Genomic DNA, 19,299 nt, shown 5'->3' with positions numbered 1-19,299 from the left:
CTATCGCTAGCCTTTTTCAATTTGCACCAATGTTGCTCGTCCCATTCTCTCTTGGCTTTTACTATGCATGCTTTGTAAGCCTTTCTGGCAAGGCAGATAGACACGGGCTCCCTCCTCTTAATGGCAAGGCCAAGGGCAAGTCGTGCCTCCCTGCAATCGTTATCATTATTATCTGACCCTGCGTTATAATCTTCCCATGGGTCTGCATCTTCTGGGTCTTCTGCGTCTTCTGGGACAGAGTCGTCATCCCTAGGAAGTTCTCCCTCCTCTGTGTCACTTTCTACATCTGTTTGAGGTGTAGAATGTCGTGGTGTAGAAGGTGGAGGAATAGTTGGCAGAGTGTGAGGAAGAGGAGAAGAGGGCGAGTCTTTAGGTTGAGGAGACAGGGGGGGGGAGTTGCATTTGTCCCCATTGTTCTCTTTTTAGGAAGAGGAGCTTTGTCGTCCAACTGTTCATTCTTCCTCTTTTCAGATAGTTTTGTCACCACCTTACCAGTTTGTGGATCGATAAACAAAGTCTTTTGTTTTGGATCCCTCTGATGCTCCTGTGTCGGTACCGAAGTTTTCGGTTCCGAAAGGTGCTTTTGCTTCTGACTGACTGTCAGTGTTTTCGGCACCGAGATTTTGCTCGAATCCGATCTTTTCGGTGTCGAGGAAGTCTTCGTCGTCGAAGCATGTTTCGGTTTCGACATGGATTGTCTCGACTGCAAGCTTTCCTTGGTATGGAGCTTCGGTGTCGATGTCGACCGCTTCTCGGATCCGACATGGTGGGAGGCCGAGTGTTTCGGTTTCTGTTTCGTGGCCGAGCCCGAGGGCGTCTGAAACATTTTTCGGTAGTCTGACCGGGCTCGAAGGTGGGGTCGACACCAAGCGGGGTCTTTTTTTTGGTAAGGGGACGTCGTCACTTACGGTTTGATGATCGTCGATTTCTTCGACGTCAGACTCGTCCACTCTCGACCCCGACTCGTCCTCATCTTCTTCCTCTTCGGGGTGCTGGGCCTCGAACAGCTCCGGGATTGCCTCTGACTGCATTCTCGACACTTCGTGTCTTCGGGCTCGACGGTTTCTAACAGTCTACTTGGTGGAGAATGCTGCGCAGGCTTCCCAGTCCCTGGATTCGTGTTCAGGAGATAAACAGAGGTTGCACACCTCGTGTAGGTCCTTATGTGGGAACTTAGCACCACACGTTGGACATCTTTTGAATGGAGTCCTTTCCATGGACTCCGGGCTGGACTACGTCGAGATAGGCCTCCCGGTCTCGTCGACGTAGAAGTTGGAAATTTTTGTTGTTGACGTCGAAGCGCGTCGAAATGGAAATGAATTCGCGCTCGATAACAATACCGTCGAATTGGAAAGGGAATACGTGCCGAAATATAACTATTTTCTCGAAGTCGATCCGGAGCGCTTCGATCCTCATCCGAACCCGATGGCGGAAAAAAACAATCTATGGATGGAGCCGATGCCCATGCGCACTAGCGGCCAAGGGAGGAGTCATCGGTCTTGTGACGACAAAAGACTTCTCCAAGAGAAAAACAAGTGCAATCATCCGAGCCCAACACCAGATGGCGATCTATTCATAAATGTACCATCTGCAACCCATATGCCTCGAACCTACTGACATTGCACATTCCCTGTTTGTTGCAGTACCACATGGCGGTGGAGTTTTCTGTGAATACCTGCACCAGCCTTCCCTTGATGGAGGGTAGAAAGTCTTTCAATGCCAAACGGATTGCTCGGAGCTACAACATGTTGATGTGGAGTCTGGATTTCGCAGAAGGCCAGAATCTTTTGATTTCCACCTCCTCCAGATGGCCAGCCCATTCCAGGAATGACACATCTATCACTACTGTGAGATCTGGTTGGCGAAGGGAGAGGGGTCTGCCTCTGACCCAATTACGGGTTGTCAGCCACCACTGCAGATCTCATGCAGTTCTCTCTGAGAATTGGACTATGTTGGTGAGATTCCCCTTTTGTTGCGCCCACTGAAACGTCAGGTCCCACTTCAGAACCCGAATATGCCATCTGGCATGTGTCACTAGCAGGATGCAGGAGGCCATGAGGCCCAACCGCCTCAGTCATTTCCACTGAAAACCAGGACAGAGGCTGAAATATCTTAATCATAGCCTAAATATCCTGGACTCACTGCTCAGGAGGATAAGCCGATAACTGCACTGTGTCTGGAACGGTTCGGATGACAGAGTGTCTGAGAGGGATTCAGGTGTGACATTGGCACGTTGATATGTAAGCCCCTAAGCATGCAGGAGATTCGCCATAGTCTGGAGGTGGGAGAAGACACCCTGGGATGAGCCCACCTTAAGCTGCCATTCGTTGAGATTGGGTAAGACTGGCACCCCTGATCTGCACAGATGAGCTGCATCCACTGCCATCACCTTGGTGAACACCCGAGGGGCCCTGGTACAGCCAGAGGGGAGCACAGTGAACTGAAAATGCTTGTGGCTAACAATAAACAGAAGATAGCGCCGATCATGAGGCAGGACGTGGGATGTCAAAATAGGCGCCCTGCAAGTCCAACGCTACCATCCAGTCTCCTGGGTCCAGTGCAGACAGGACCTGAACTAGTGTGAGCATCTTGAACTTTTCCTTTTTGAGGAAGTAGTTGAGGGCTCGCAAATCTGGGATAGTGCAGACACTTCTCCTTTTTCGGGAATAGAAGCCACAGCCTTCTTCTGATGCCGGTACCCTCTCTATAGCTCCCTTAGCCAAGAGAGCCATGACTTCCTCCTGAAGCAAAGCAAGATGATCCTTCATCAGATGGTTGTAAGATGGAGGCATGGAGAGAGGGGTATTCTCGAAGGGGAGGGAATAGCCCCTTTGGACTATTTGGAGGACACACCTGTCTAATGTGATGTTCTGCCAGAGGTGGAGGTGATGGCTGATCATGCCACCAATGATCTAGAAGGGAAAGACTAGGAGGATTTGGAGGCAGAGACTGCAACAGTGGTGGTGGTCTGACCGGACCTCTGACCGCTCAACCCCCGGGTTAATCAAGAGCAGCGCACTTGGCCGCACAGAGGTTGCTGAACTTGCATAGCCTTGTAGCTGCGGTATGGCTGGCACAGCTGAAAGTCCCTTCCATAGCAAGAAAAGGGGCGAGAAGCAGACAGGGGGCATGTGGACACTGAAAGGCACAAGGACGTGGCCATAGCCTGTGAGTCCTCAATGAGCTCCAGTGCCATGTATGCCTTGTCTCCGAAGAGATGAGTGGCATTAAACGGTATGTCCATGAGTGAGGCCTGGATATCCACTGAAAAGCTAGATGCTCTCAACCAGGTGGGGCATCGAACAGCCACTGTTGACGAAATGCTCTGCCCAGTGAGTCGATCACGTTGAGACCAAAACAAATGGTGAACTTTACTGCATCTTTCCCGTCTGATACTACGTGGGAGAGGATGGCCTGGGCTTCCTACGGGATCTGTGGCATCTCTTGTGTAAGAAAGTAATCCTTTTTGACATGTTCACCCCCACTTTTTGCCAGGTACATGAAGTGATTTCAACTGGGCTCCTCCTAACCAGGTCCTCAGTGCAGATATCCTTCCCAAAGCTGTACAATTGTTCCCTCAATTGGTAATACCTTTAGCACCATCTACAAATCCCTAGTAAATGGTCCCCTGCGTACCATTGGAAGAGGTGTGGCACCACGGCCAGGGCGTCTGACGCTGGGGATCATGGTTCGATCCCTAGCTCCGGTGGCAGGGGTCTGCCCAGCACCATGCGACTCTGGGCAATAGCTCGCTTAATCTTCCCAACAGCCCCCAGCGCCGAGATACCCCTTAGGGGGTGATTCGTGCGCTATACAAGTGCTGGATTTACATTTTTACATTTTACCTGGGCTTGAGGTACTAAAGAGGGTCCCTCAATGTCCGCAGCACGAATTGTGCCACACGTAGGGATCCCTCACCAAACTCATGCAGGGCTGCTATCGTAGACTGTGTGTTTTGCTGCAGATAAAACTGAAAACACGACCTGAGACACATCCGTGTGTGACAAACCCCCTAACAATGCATGTAGTAAATGTAAAACACCCCTACAGCAGGCCATATACCCCTAAGACACGGTGCTTTGTATTAAACGTGAGGGAATACCTTCATCAGCAGATATGCCCCTGTGCTCGTCAGTTACATTACTGCCAGTGCAAGGTGAAAAGGAAGCCGTTTTAGAACATGTGATGGACACTGGTGAAAACGAGTTTTCCAGCTACATGATGGCTTCAATGAAAATAGGGATGTTTGGTGTCAAACATCTCGTAGGGTGAGAGCCTTTTGCTCTCAGGAGACCCAAAACAAATGCATATCCGGGGAGAGGGTGTCCTATACCCACCCAAAGGATGACTTGTTGGTTAGCCTTCCTAGACTGGCTAGTTTCAAAGAGCTGCAGCTTTTGAAATGCAAATCTGTCTTCCCTCAAAAGAGAGGAAGCTGAACCCCCTTTGTCCCAAGGCCCTATGGCCACCTGGACAGGCGGAAACATGATCTAGTCAGGTAGGAATGCCACCCCCAGGCTAGTATCACATATAAGGTGGACTAAACTGAGGTGGACATGACTTTTCAGAAGTAGCCTCCTTTGGGATGGCATACTTAGGAATTCTGGGACATGGTTATGCCCACTTCCTACAGGAAGTGGTCATATAGGGGGGTAGTGACAATTGGTGGACAGAATGCAGAACAATGAATGCTTTGATTTGTTCAGCATTCAGTCCTTCAATTGTGTGTCTCTTGCTTCTTCCCACCCCCATAGGCCAGTAGTCCATTGGCTACTACCCTACACTTCCCCAAAGCTCCTAAATTCGGTATTCAGGGGAGCCAATGGCACCAGAAATACAGATCCTATTTATAGAGAGGGGGGACACTAGGAGCTGATTATTAGGTCCAGTGACCCTTGCTCCTGAGAAGTAACTACTACACAAAGGGAGTCACTGTTCCTTGTAGAGGATGAAAGAGGAAGAAACTTTTGTCGTGTGCTACTCTATCTGTGGGAACAGTGTGTCCTCATCATAATGCCCTCACACACCCCGAAGGATGCCATGCTTTATTATTTGGGCTTTGCTCCTCGTCGGGTCGGCGCTGCAATGCTCTACGGGTCCCCGAAGGGTAACTCTATCTGAGATCTTTTTGATGAGAAGCCGTTTGGGTGCGTGGGTGTGAGTGGCAGTGAAGTCTAAAGTGATGGGTTAAAAATGACTGGAGAGAGAGTGGATACTGTTTATTAGGGTGATCCCTCTGTCATTGTTAAAACAAAGTGTGTAGTGCTGTTCTATGTCCCTCTGTAGCTGGGTACATGTCCCTAATGGACATATATAACAGTCAACATGTTTTGCGCTGTATGTGGCCTCAGAAGGAGAACCAAAGGGCTTCTTCAGGACCAAAGGAAGGTCATTTTTAGTATCAGTGGCGGCCTGAACTAACCAGTGCCACCAAGTTTTAAGAAAGGAGTAGCGTTTCTGAAAAGAGAAAAAGTGTAGGACAAAAGTATTGTAGCGTTAATATCTTGTCATGATTGGTTATACTGTCTGGGTCATCCATCGGAGGGCCTGGTGAGTATTATCGCTATAGGTTTGCATAAGTGCGTGTATAATAACAGTGATGTGAATAATTAAAACTATTTTTCTCAGCATAGTGACAGACATACATGGCTTGAAGCCAGAAGACTGCCTAGACATGATGAAAAAACCTAGCACAACAAAAAAGGGTCTACAAAATGTGGAAACATTCTGTCAATAAGTGACAGAGGGTATCTCTATTCATGGATTAGTTCTTGCCTGGTGCGGAAGGAAAAGAAGTGACAATGTCATGCGGAGCCGACCGCCGCCCCCTACTGGCGAGCAAGGGCATCTTTCGAAGAAAAAACTTTCAGATCCAGTCTGACACCTGGGAAATTCAAAGGTAAGGAATCTGCAGCTAGATGTCTCTATCAGATTATGGGTTAAAGAAGATTCTACCCAGGCTTTATGTACATACTTCAGGATGTTTCTCATGGATCATTGTTTACCTTGTGCTTGGTGAGCTGCAGCTTTATTCGGTCAGGATCATTGGAAATCTCCACCTCAGAGTCGAGTCGGTTCTCTGCATCCTCCAGCCAGTCAATGAGTTTCTTCCATGCCTCGTGAAACTATAGAAAGACCAGAGCTGTTAAAAGCTGTAAGGGTTTGAGTCTCTGTTAAACCTAACATGTTTGGGCACCCACCTGTTTGGCACGCTTTCGGGCATCGTCCAGGGCTCGGCCTCGCTCCACAGAGCGTTGAACCACCTTTTCCCAGCGGGACTGGACACTGAGTAACAGGTTTTTGATTAGAACCACGTCCTGCTTCTGACTGAGGAACTTCAGCTGGTTCCCCATCTTATCCAGCTCAATGATGTGATCCCGGTGCTGGTTCACCTCATTTACAAACACCTGTGAAAATAAAGCAGTGAAGATGTTTAACAAACACGCACAAAACCCACAATATCTGCAAGCCAACATACCTATGAGTGAAGCACAGAAAATGCCCCATGAGCTAAGAGGATGAGACGAATGGAGGGAAATAACAACCAGCAAAGATGATGACAGAAAAAGATGGAAACAGCCCAGAAGGTGATGTCAGCATGACAAGAAAGCATAGCAGAGAATTTTATTTGTATTGTCGTTTTTGTATGTTTATTGTCGTTTTTGTATGTTTGTATTCAGTGACAACTAGAAAATTTGTTGGAATTGCCGGTAAAACAGTATCTTACAAGTTTGCTCAGAGTACTAAAAGGAAAATGCTACTTACCAGTATGCATCTGTTTTTGGCATGTAGAGCTGCAGATTCTTACACTGTGCATTAGATCGCCACTTGGTGTTGGGCTCGGATGATTGCATGCTGTTGTTGTCTTGGAAGAAGTCTTTGTAGTCACGAGATAGGTGACTCCTCCCTTGGACGATAATGCGCATGGGCATCGGCTCCATCCTTAGATTGTTTTTCGCCATGATGGGAAATGATGGAGTTTGTAGAAAAAAGAAAGGATGTCCATGCGTGTGTCTCTAAGTAAGATAGAACTGGAACAGATACAGACCCCGGGGAGGCGGGAGAGCGTGTAAGAATCTGCAACTCTACATGCCAAGAACAGATGCATACTGGTAAGTAGCATTTTCCGTTCAAGGCATATGAGTTGCAGATTTTACACTGTGCATAGATTGTACAGCAGTGTCTCCTTTTAGCGGTGGTCACCTGTATCTGTTGCAGTAGTTTGAAAGAGGGTTTTGAGGACAGCTTGGCCTACTGCAGCTTGCTGCTTAGCTTGCACATCAACACAATAGTGTTTAGTGAAGGTGTGTGTTGTAGACCATGATGCTGCCTTGCAGATGTCTTCTAGGGGAATGTTCCCTAAGAAAGCCATGGAGGCTCCTAGTTTGCGTGTGGAGTGCGCCCTAGGAGGAACTGTTAATGTACGTTTTGCTTTTTGATAGCATATTTTTATACATTTTACAATCCACCTTGCAATTCCAGCTTTAGAGATGGGGTTGCCTTTATGTGGTGGAGAGAAAGCTACAAACAATTGCTTTGTTTTGTGAAAGGATTTGGTTTTATCTATATAATAGAGGAAAGCTCTCTTAACGCCTCGTCTCGTGTATGTAGAGCTCTTTCAGCTACAGAGTCTGGGTTTTGGAAAAACACTGGTAACTCTACAGATTGGTTTAAATGAAACGGAGTAATGACTTTGGGAAGGAATTTGGGATTTGTCCTGAGAACCACTTCATTACGGTGTAATTGTAAAAATGGTTCATGCATAGTGAAAGCTTGAATCTCACTTACTCTCCTAAGAGAGGTAGTAGCTACTAGAAAAGCTGTTTTCCATGTGAGGAATTGCAGTTCACATTTGTGTAAAGGTTCAAAAGGTGGTCCCATGAGCCTTGTAAGAACAATGTTTAAGTTCCACACTGGAGAGAGTGGTAACCTGGGAGGAAGGATTCTTTTTAATCCTTCCATAAATGCTTTAATAGCAGGCACTCTAAATAGAGACAGGTGTTGTCTATTTTGTAAATATGCTGCAATTGCTGCCAGATGTAGGCGTATAGATGAATATGCCAAGTTACATCTTTGTAAATGTAGAAGGTAACAAATGATATTTTGGAAGGAAGCATCTAGGGGATCAATTTGTTATTGTTGCAGTAAATGGCAAATTTTTTCCATTTAGCAGCATAGCAAGCTCTATTAGTAGGTCTCCTGGCTTCTTTAATGATATTTATACAGTCTGGTGGTAGGTTAAGATAACCAAACTCTAAGACCTCAGGAGCCAGATTCAGTTGACTTGGATCTGGATGTCTGATGTCTCCATGGTTCTGCGTTAGCAGGGATGGTGTCAGACGTAGCTTTTGGTGTGGAACTATGGATAGTTCTAGCAGAGTTGTATACCACGGTTGGCGTGTCATGTGGGAGCTACTAAAATCAGTTTGTGGGGCTTTCGAAGTGTGCTTTCGGTCGCGACAAGCCCCGGAGGCGGAGTGTTGACCTTTGCCTTCGATTTGGGTGGTGGGTATGGGGCCAGGGCAGTAGTACTCACGCGCTGACCCAATGGTATGTGTAGGAAGGTGGATATCGGACTATGGTTGCCCCCAACTTTTTGCCTAGAGTTTTGCTGGTTTTCGACATAGTTGGCCTGGAATCCTGCTATCCAGGACCCCAGGCTTCCTGCTCTCTCTGTTAAAATGGACTCCATGTACCTTAGGTGCATATCTAATTGGTATTGGGTCACTCTTGTAAGTCCTTGTACAGTGTACCATAGGTACCTAGGGCATAAGTGTACCCAAGGCCTACCAGGGGCTGCAGCATGTATTATGCCACCCCTGGCTGGCCATCCAAAACTGACACAACTGGCTGGTAACACAGCTGGGGCAAGGTGGTGTAATCACCCTTTGCTTTAGATATAGTATACATATATCTAACCCTAAAATGGACACATATACTCCTATAAGCCACTCCTATGGCAGGCCTTAACAATCCTGGAGGCAAAATGCTTGGAATTATGTGAGATGGTGCTCTAGCATGAGCTGAGCCTGTCTGCAGCTTTCGGAACCAAGTCCTTTAGCTGTTTCCATGATAACGCTATACCATATACTCTTAAGTGCATTATAATCCTCGCGGTTACTGCTAACTTTGGCATAGCATTATCAAAACATGTCGAGTAAGGTGTCATACGAATTGGAATACTACCCCCTCGCCAGTTCTGGCGACGGGGGTAGTATTCCACCCTTTTAGAGGGACACGACATGTATGTAACTGTGAACCCCGGTTAAAGTTAACTCGAGCCTCAGCATCACAAAATGGATGCTGCCACCACAGACACAAGTCTGACCTCCTGCTGCTGGGAGTCCTTCCAGCGAGGGAGGCCTTGAAAAAGGGTTTCCTGCCTTGGGAGGTGCTAGCACCACCCCAGACAGGATTTTATGTATAGGTAGGACAGGCTGAAAGGAATGAGACATGCCTGGGGCACACAAGGTGTCCCTGTGCATACCCCGGTTCAAACCAGTTGCTGGGGCACTCCAGCCCCAGCGCGAAACCAGACAAAGGATAGGGGGTGTAACCACCCCCTTTCCTGGTCCCACCCATAGGAGGGATCTAGTCATAATACAGCCCCCTTTAGGAGAATAAAGGTAGGATCTGGTCCCATTCCAAATTAGATTAATCCTGATTTGAAACTCTACAAGAAGAAACTCTGGACTTCGACGTTCTGCTCCACAGAAGACTGAAGAAATCTCCCTTGTGGCCAAGGAGTGACCACCCTGCAGCAGCAGGCACCATCAAGCGTCCTAGCGGTTCACTTGGTCGTCCTTCCTGCCGGAACCAGACTTCTGAGCCCGACGAGTTTCGGACTTCCAGACCTTTCCCTACATCTGCAGCACAGCTGAGATCCGTGGGTGCGACGAGACACGTGGGACCGGCCATCTTGAAGAAACTGCACTTCCCTCCCAGCACGACTTCAGAGGCATCCTCGAGAAAGTGCTTTGGGGATTGAGAAGCCCCAGCCCCGAGTAGCTCCTGCACAGAAGACCAGCCCTCCAGCATCCACGAGATCTGCGTGGGGCGCTTTGCTTGATTGCTGCTCGACGCGTTGTCTGGTCACTTGCCGGCTGGCTAGTGGCCTCCTAGACGACGATCCACAAAATCTACACCGCTGGTCTGGTTGCTCCAGACTGGCCCTTGCTTCCCTGCAAAGGAGAAGCACCCCGGACCCTCCTGGTTCGCACCAGGCGCCTTTTCCACTCACCACGTGGTTGGCCTTTGCCAAGGCCTGTTGACGCTGAATCCAGAACCAACACCGCCGACAGCGAGAGCCTGCGTGGGACAGCTCGTGCCTCCATCCTGGTCGTCGAAGACACCTCCTGGTCCACGTGGCTGCAGAGACAAGCGTCCACTCTTCACCTGATCGCGACAACAGCATCTGGTTCCTTCCTGGTTCCACTCCAGTCACTGGCTAGTGACTGTGAACATTGTCCCCTCTGCTTTCAGGTCTCCATCTTCCTTGATCCATCCTTGGATCACTCCGGACATCTTCCTCCTGGTCGCCTTCAGCATCTTTTCTTCAAGGCTCCATTGACTTCAACGCGGAAACCCGACACACTTTCACACCTATGCACCCGCAGCCCGTGGGTGAGGTAATGAGAGCATTTCGGTGCTCAAGGGTAGATTGACTCTCCTAGTGTCCAGGTATCCAGTCGTTTTTGTCCTAACTAGTCGGAACTGTCTATTACTTACCTTTTCGTAATTTGTACTGTCCATTGACTTTGTTACGCATCTCACGTGTGAGTTCACACTCTGCACACGCGTCCCGTGGGCCTCCTGCCCCTTACCTAAGGTTAGGGTAGTGTAGTCCCAGCGATCCTACTGCCTCTGGACAGCTCCATTTCTTCTATCGATTTCCTTATACCATTTACTTAGTATACGGTTTGTCGTGCCCCTAGGGCACTATTGTAATTTGTGCAACATAACGTATTTTTCTTAAGAGTCTTGCATGTGCTTAGCCCTCTGATCTCATAAAGAGTTCAGAGGTGTTTTGTTAGTAATAAATATATTGTTTATTTTTATAACAACCTGTGTGGTGTCCTTTAATTTGGTATTCAAGGGGTTATATGTGGTAAAACAGCTGGCTTCACATGCCAAAAGAGTTTAGCCTAAGACTGCTTTGTCCATGCTACCATTAGGATAGCTGGTCTATAAGGTTGACTTACAACCAATCACCATAAGGGTTGTTTGGACTGGTACAAGGTGATTACTAGAACTAGTGAGCATCATATATCAGGCCAACTTCTCACAGTATGGAGTCATCTGAGTCGTCTGCCTCTTATACGATTTGGAGATCGTCTGAATCTTCTTCGGGAACGTGCGGAACTTCTTCGTCGAAGATATCCACCGGTTCCGGGGCCGATCTCTGCATGTCGTGTCGACAGGCCCTCCGATCTCAAATGGTTTTCTTGGATCGAAAGGACACACAGGCTGTGCAGCTGGATTCGTCGTGTTCTGGCGAAAAGCACAGGTTACACACCACGTGATGGTCACTGTGTGGGAACTTTGCTCCGCAGTTGGGGCATCTTTTGAATGGCTACAACAAGGGGTGGTGAGGAACAGAGTCTCTGAATTAAGCAGAAAGCTCTCACCCAGTTAAGAGATCAGGGCTAGATCCAACACCGTTTTTTAGCTCACTGCACCATCCCAGTTTCAGAACCTGGCTGTATGCAAATTAGTCTGTTCCTGTCCCAGTGCATGATGGGAACAGGGCAAACCAAACTACAAAAGCCAATTCTTACACTGGAAAGGAAACAAGCTCCCGGGGACCGGTTTCTGGCATTACAGCCGCCTTCGGCCCGGTTTGCTTGAATCCTGATGGTGCAATGAGCAAGGGTCTCACATCTGAGAATACCCTTCCACGCTTAGGGTGGACAAAAATATTTACAACAAGGGGTGGTGAGGAACAGAGTCTCTGAATTAAGCAGAAAGCTCTCACCCAGTCAAGAGATCAGGGCTAGATCCAACACTGTTTTTTAGCTCACTGCACCATCCCAGTTTCAGAACCTGGCTGTATGCAAATTAGTCTGTTCCTGTCCCAGTGCATGATGGGAACAGGGCAAACCAAACTACAAAAGCCAATTCTTACACTGGGAAGGAAACAAGCTCCCGGGGACCGGTTTCTGGCATTACAGCCGTCTTCGGCCCGGTTTGCTTGAATCCTGATGGTGCAATGAGCAAGGGTCTCACATCTGAGAATACCCTTCCACGCTTAGGGTGGACAAAAATATTTACAACAAGGGGTGGTGAGGAACAGAGTCTCTGAATTAAGCAGAAAGCTCTCACCCAGTCAAGAGATCAGGGCTAGATCCAACACCGTTTTTTAGCTCACTGCACCATCCCAGTTTCAGAACCTGGCTGTATGCAAATTAGTCTGTTCCTGTCCCAGTGCATGATAGGAACAGGGCAAACCAAACTACAAAAGCCAATTCTTACACTGGGAAGGAAACAAGCTCCCGGGGACCGGTTTCTGGCATTACAGCCGTCTTAGGCCCGGTTTGCTTGAATCCTGATGGTGCAATGAGCAAGGGTCTCACATCTGAGAATACCCTTCCACGCTTAGGGTGGACAAAAATATTTACAACAAGGGGTGGTGAGGAACAGAGTCTCTGAATTAAGCAGAAAGCTCTCACCCAGTCAAGAGATCAGGGCTAGATCCAACACCGTTTTTTAGCTCACTGCACCATCCCAGTTTCAGAACCTGGCTGTATGCAAATTAGTCTGTTCCTGTCCCAGTGCATGATGGGAACAGGGCAAACCAAACTACAAAAGCCAATTCTTACACTGGGAAGGAAACAAGCTCCCGGGGACCGGTTTCTGGCATTACAGCCGTCTTCGGCCCGGTTTGCTTGAATCCTGATGGTGCAATGAGCAAGGGTCTCACATCTGAGAATACCCTTCCACGCTTAGGGTGGACAAAAATATTTACAACAAGGGGTGGTGAGGAACAGAGTCTCTGAATTAAGCAGAAAGCTCTCACCCAGTCAAGAGATCAGGGCTAGATCCAACACCGTTTTTTAGCTCACTGCACCATCCCAGTTTCAGAACCTGGCTGTATGCAAATTAGTCTGTTCCTGTCCCAGTGCATGATGGGAACTTGTCTCCTTTCTGGTGAAGAATTGGCTTGGTAGTTTAGTCTGCCCTGTTCCCATGATGCACTGGGCCAGGGACAGACTGATTTGCATATAGCCAGGTTCTGAGCTGGGATGGGGCAGTGAGATAAATAACGGTGATGGATCAAGCCCTGATCTTTGGACGGGGTAAGAGTGGTCTGCTTAATTCAGACACTCTGTTCATCACCACCCCCTTTTCTGAATCGTTTTTGGCCACTATAGGTGTGGCAGGGTATACTCAGACATGAGTCCCTTTCTCACTGCTCCATCAGGATTCAAGCAAGCCGGGCCGAAGACGGCTGAAATGCCAGAAACCGGTCCCCGGTAGCTTGTCTCCTTTCTGGTGAAGAATTGGCTTGGTAGTTTAGTCTGCCCTGTTCCCATGATGCACTGGGCCAGGGACAGACTGATTTGCATATAGCCAGGTTCTGAGCTGGGATGGGGCAGTGAGATAAATAACGGTGATGGATCAAGCCCTGATCTTTGGACTGGGTAAGAGTGGTCTGCTTAATTCAGACACTCTGTTCATCACCACCCCCTTTTCTGAATCATCTTTTGAATGGCGTCCTTTCCAGGAGGTGTAGGCTTCACGGAGTGGATATGCCCAATGGCCCGCGTCGACGACCAGAATCGAGCTGATGGAGTTGAGACTATATTTGTCGATCTCGAAAGTAGTTTGGTGAAGTCTGAATACGTTTTTACGCGTCGAAGTACTTGAAAAGTAGATTTCGAACCAGAGCGGAAAAGTTTCATGCAAACCCAGTGGCGGAAAAAAACAATATAAGGATGGAGCCGATGCCCATGCGCACTATCGTCCAAGGGAGGAGTCACCTATCTCGTGACTACAAAGACTTCTTCCAAGACGACAACAACATGCAATCATCCGAGCCCAACACCAGGTGGCGATCTAATGCAGTGTAAGATCTGCAGCTCATATGCCTCGAAGATAAGTTTCTCCTTAAAATTCCTGCAGCCTAGTTGCACAAATTTGGACTATAACTGGGGATCCTGTGCAATGTTTATAGTCACTTAGAGAAAGGGAGAGTAGCTGGAGGCTTAACTGGTCTAAAATCTCTGTCTGCAGACTGTGTAACAGATACTCACAACAATGATGCCTGGGGACACCAAAACCCACTGAACACATCCTGAAAGAACCCACAGGCTCAACCAATGAAGATGAGGAGCTTGGATCATGGGTCGGGAGAAAAGTGTGGTTCTTGGGAACAGTTAGAGCTACAAAGAGGTGTTTAAACAACTGCTGAATGAGGGCGACCAACTGCAGTCAACGGGACAGTGCACCAAGTACTGGACTGATGAGGAAAAACATTCATGCCACTTCCGGGCTATAGCCGGGAAAACACAGGTTTGTAATATTACGGGCAAAGTTGAAAGTAATGCAGACTTGCAATCTCTGAATGCATCTCTGCTTTTTTCCTTAGGTGCCACAAGCAAGTGGGGCAGCAAGGTGTAGAAAACTGACTTTTTATCTAGTGTACCGAAATGAGGTACACTATGTAGAAAATCCAGACGACCCTAATTGGCTTACAGAGCTCGATAATCCAAAATGCTCTCTTTTGTGGCGTGTGGGTGAGCAGTTCAGGCTTATCAGAGGGTAGAGTTAAGCATTTGTTCTACACACAGGTCAATAAATGAGACACACTCGTGAAGAAATTCAATTCAAGACCAATTTAGAAAAATAACCAGTCACTGTATATGGGCCTAATACACAAAGTTAACTTACATTATTGAGTAATTCCCCCCTCCCCCCCCACCCAAAAGCTGCACCCCTGAATACCATGCTGTGTTTTCACATTTGCTTGCACTATTTCAAGCAGCGTGCAATGGCAGTCTGCATGTGTTTGGTGGTGGATCCCATAGGGTGGCACAATACTTGCTGCAGCCTTAGGTACTCTCTGTAGTACCATTGCCCTAGGTACTAGGGGTACCATTTACAAGGGACTTACAGAGGCGCTAAAGGTCTTGCCTATTGGGGTACAATTGAACAGTTACCTTGGTTTAGGGAAAGAACATTAGCACTGGGAACTTCGTTAGCAGGAACCCAGTACACTTCGGTCAAAATTGCATCAAATACCAGGCAAAAAGTGAGGCACTTTTCTACACAAGGTGTTCACTTCATCAAGACATACTCCACGTAGCACTTATTTGATTGGGTCTTGTACTGTCTGCACAGTCAGGGGTCTGCTGTTTTCTTTTCATGAGCAGCTGAGCTTATCCTTCCAAGGAGGGAAGAGCAGCAACTCTTCCTCCATATTCTATGGCTTATAACAGGCACCTGATGAAAACTGCTAGAAACAGGATACTGTCATTGGTAAAGTCTCTTCTACATGCTGATTTGCAAACTCCCTCCTACTTGAATAGTGAGAAAACATGTTTTTTTCTTTAGCAGGAAGTATCACTTGGTCTACAAGGTTCATCAAAAGGTCATACAAGGTAGGTGAAAACATTTGCAGGGAAGCCTCTGTCTCATACAGACCCCAGACAGTGTACATAATAAACACCTGACAGCTTACTCAGACACCTGATACACATGCCAAACACTTGCAACCCTTAACAGTACATAACACACCCTGTCTACAGAAGCCAAGGACACCAGGTGATGGGGAAGATAGGGGTGTGTGCAAATGTTAAATAGGAGAGACAAGCCACTTCCCCTGCAGCAGTATATACAGCTATAAGTCTGTGCTCCTTCGTTATCTGCCACACAGTGCCAGAATCCCCATAGAATCGAATGAGGGTAAAATCTGGGAGCATTCTCTATCTGCAGAGCCCATGCTCTAATGCTTGCCAGACAAAATTAGGGACAATCTTCAGTGGACTCACAGACTGTCAAGTCGAATTAGGGGAAATGCAAAGTAGGCCAGAAAAAGAAGCAATCATACTTTGTAAGCAATTCAAATGACATTCATTGATGCAGGGAGACAGAAAGTAATCAGAGCACAAAGAAGGGTGGAGTAAGGTACTATAATAATGGGTTGAATGGGAATAATTCCATTGGAACAGCCAAATTATATTGGTTCACAAGTTAGGCTAAGAAAGGAACACTTCTCAGAACAGGCAGAGAACGCCATAGCTACCTGACACCCTACACCCCAATCACACACTGAAGAGCAGAAAACGGATTGTCATAAGACAGCTCACCTTGTGCTCATCGATCTGGAAGAATACTGTGTCCAGGATAAGGCTGGCCGGGGGCGCTATGTTCAGAGTCTGCTCGGCTTGCGTTAGCCAGTTAATGAAATCTTGCAGAGAATTCTGGAACTCACAGGCCAAGGCCAGTGCCTCCTCTAACTTCGACTGAATGCAAATAAGGAGAGAAAACAAAACTGTGATTATGCAAGCAGGCAATCACACAGAGGCATGTGGACAGACAGCCTTTTAAACAAGCAGGCAGTCAAATGGTCTCAGAGTGGCAGGCACATGGACAGGCAGATTTGCAGAAGGATACACACTTGCAAGCACACACAAAGACAGGCAGGCATTTACATCAATGACCTGGGAAGGAGTGAGAGTTAGATTGGGCAGGATGCCAACATATGCATCAAGGATAAATAGACCTTTGCTACAGAGGGCCACAGGAAGATGCACAGACTGATAAACAGGCGCAAAGACATTTAGACACACTATTACACTGACAAACAGTGCTCAGACTTATTAGCGGACACAAATGTTTATCAGCAGTTGCACAAATCCGTTTGGCTTACAGACTTTATGAATCATTTCCAATTCTTAGATTCTTCACTGTTTGCCCAATAGAAGGAACAGTTATGACCTTCTAGAAGGAGCAGATTAAACTAATTGCAGCTCGTAAATGTAGATTTCAGTGCTCTGATTGCATCAACTTGCTCTTTCATAGACAGTGCTTTTACCACAAACATGCACCGGTAGGAACAGTTGGCACCATTACAGTCCTACAGTTGTTGGTCACAAAGAAATCAGTTTTTTAAGAGAGGAGCTTCAATCAGCCCTTACTTTCAGGGTCCAAAAGAAGCTTTGTCATTATGTTCAAAGTTCCAAGCACAATATAATTATTATTGGATGAGAGAAGACCCTTGGCTTGACTTTTTGACACGTCAAGAGAATTGATATTGGCTCTATTAACTACATGTAAGGCAAACCGAATACCTATGCATGTTTGGAAATCTTCTTGACCATGTGAACGGGAATATGCCCCTCAAAGTCCAGGATTCTCTTAACCAAAGATGTAATCCTCTGCATGTGGACTCGTTGTGAATAATGTGGAAACTCTGACTATAATCCAAAGGCTAAAACATCCAATTGGAAGTGAGAGGCTTGTTCTCTGGCAATATCTTATGTGGGTACTGTTGATGACTGATGTACCAAGACAACCAATTGTACTGCACGGTCACTGGATACCCAAGATAGTGCCTTGAGGCACTTGAAGGAACAGGGAGAGTACAGCTGTCTAGGAGATTACTCTGGAATATGGTGGAGGACTAGAAACTCATGACACAGGACGAAACATTACACAACACTCAAACTCAATGCCCAGTACGATCTATCACTTCTATTTAGACCAAGCCTTTACTTACATTTAGGTAAAACAGAAACATTTAAACTACAACATAAAAAGGTGCTGGCACCAAGAAGGCAGGGATAACCACACCAGACAATAAAGTGGCATGTCTGAGTTCATTGTGCACCGGTATGAATCCATATTCTTAATTGCCGGGCAAGGGACAGCAAAAACAGGTCAGCTTAGCTCTACAGGCTGCTCCCACACCAGAAACATCAATCTTGGGAGCTCAGTGTGGATGAATTTCAGGACCAGGACATCAGTGATGAGCTCCAGAAGACAATGGTGGTCTTCCCTGTTCTCTTTTGACGCTCAGAAGGTAGGTTGTGAGAACTGACTCCAAGTTTTCATTAAACAATTGATGACTAACATATAAAAGGGATAAGAGGCGGGGACCTCTGGGCAGTCACTGCCAAGATGGAGTGCTCTGATGACTTACTGGACTAGCTGCAAGAGGTATAAGAGGGCTTTCATGGGAATTCTGGAGAAATGTAGACTTTCTTGTCTTGGGATTTGCAGCTCACCAAACCTGCAGAGAGCTTAACATGTTTCCGACAAAGGAAAATATCCTGCAGAGATGGGTGTAGGCATAGAACTGAAATGTGGAACTGGATGAGGGATTGATTGCAAACTTTCGGTCTATGTCATAAAAATTGTCATGGCCGTAACAAAATATTTTTTTTTTCAAAGAATCATTTGTGAACAATTTTGTGTTTAACAACTGAAGGCAAAACAAACAATTTAAGGAGAATTAGTACAGATGCGAAGGTGTAGCACCAAGTATCTTCGATGCGAGTACAGACAGGACCGAGTGGACTTGTGTGTGGACAAGACAAGCAAGTTAGAGACAAATATTGGGCTCAGTCCTAGTCCTACTGACACTTGCTACAAAGTAAAGCCTGGACTAACAATGCAGGGACTGCTTCAGTCTGCTCTGATGCAGTTGTTGAAACACATAGGCTGCGGGTACCTGAGAAAATATGCAAAGGAAAATGCTACTTTCCAGTATGCATCTGTTCTTGGCATGTAGAGCTGCAGAGTTGTACACTTAGCATTAGATTGCCACCAGGTGTTGGGCTCGGATGATTGCAGGTTGTTGTTGTCTTGGAATAAGTCTTTGTAGTCACGAGATAGGGGACTCCTCCCTAGAACAATACCGCGCCTGGGCATCGGCTCCATCCTTAGATTGTTTTTCGCCATGAAGGGAAATGATGGAGTTAGTATAAGTAAAGAAAAAAGGATGTCCATGCATGTGCATCTAAGTAAGATGAAAAACTGGAATGGATACAAGTCCCGGGGAGGCGGGAGGGCGTGTACAACTCTGCAGCTCTACAAGCCAAGAACAGATGCATACTGGTAAGTAGCATTGTCCGTTCGAGGCATATGAGCTGCAGATTGTACACTTAGCATTGATTGTACAGCAGTGTCTCCCTTAGCGGTGGTCGCTTGTATCCGTTGCAGGGGTTTGAAAGAGAGTTTTAAGGACAGCCTGGCCTACTGCAGCTTGCTGCTTGGCTTGCACATCAACACAATAGTGTTTAGTGAAGGTGTGTGGTGTAGACCAAGTTGCTGCCTTGCATACGTCCTCTAGGGGTA

General features: G+C 47.0%; 1 protein-coding gene across 4 annotated transcripts in view; it reads right to left on the bottom strand.

The window, feature by feature from the left end:
• MACF1 (microtubule actin crosslinking factor 1) overlaps positions 1-19,299 on the bottom strand; it is a 1,022,862-nt gene that overhangs the window by 133,981 nt on the left and 869,582 nt on the right. For all 4 annotated transcript variants that reach the window (XM_086955743.1, XM_086955745.1, XM_086955746.1 and 1 more), the window contains 3 exons: positions 16,308-16,463; positions 6,201-6,407; positions 6,006-6,125 (listed from right to left, as the gene is read on the bottom strand). In XM_086955743.1, coding sequence (XP_086811869.1) covers positions 6,006-6,125; positions 6,201-6,407; positions 16,308-16,463 — 483 coding nt within the window. The remainder of the gene's footprint in view (positions 1-6,005; positions 6,126-6,200; positions 6,408-16,307; positions 16,464-19,299) is intronic.

The sequence above is a fragment of the Lissotriton vulgaris genome, chromosome 2_1 (genome assembly GCF_964263255.1).
Source record: "Lissotriton vulgaris chromosome 2_1, aLisVul1.2, whole genome shotgun sequence".
Taxonomy (NCBI): Eukaryota; Metazoa; Chordata; class Amphibia; order Caudata; family Salamandridae; genus Lissotriton; species Lissotriton vulgaris.
The sequence above is the reverse complement of the archived record's forward strand: the minus strand, read 5'-3'. Positions and strand labels throughout refer to the sequence as shown.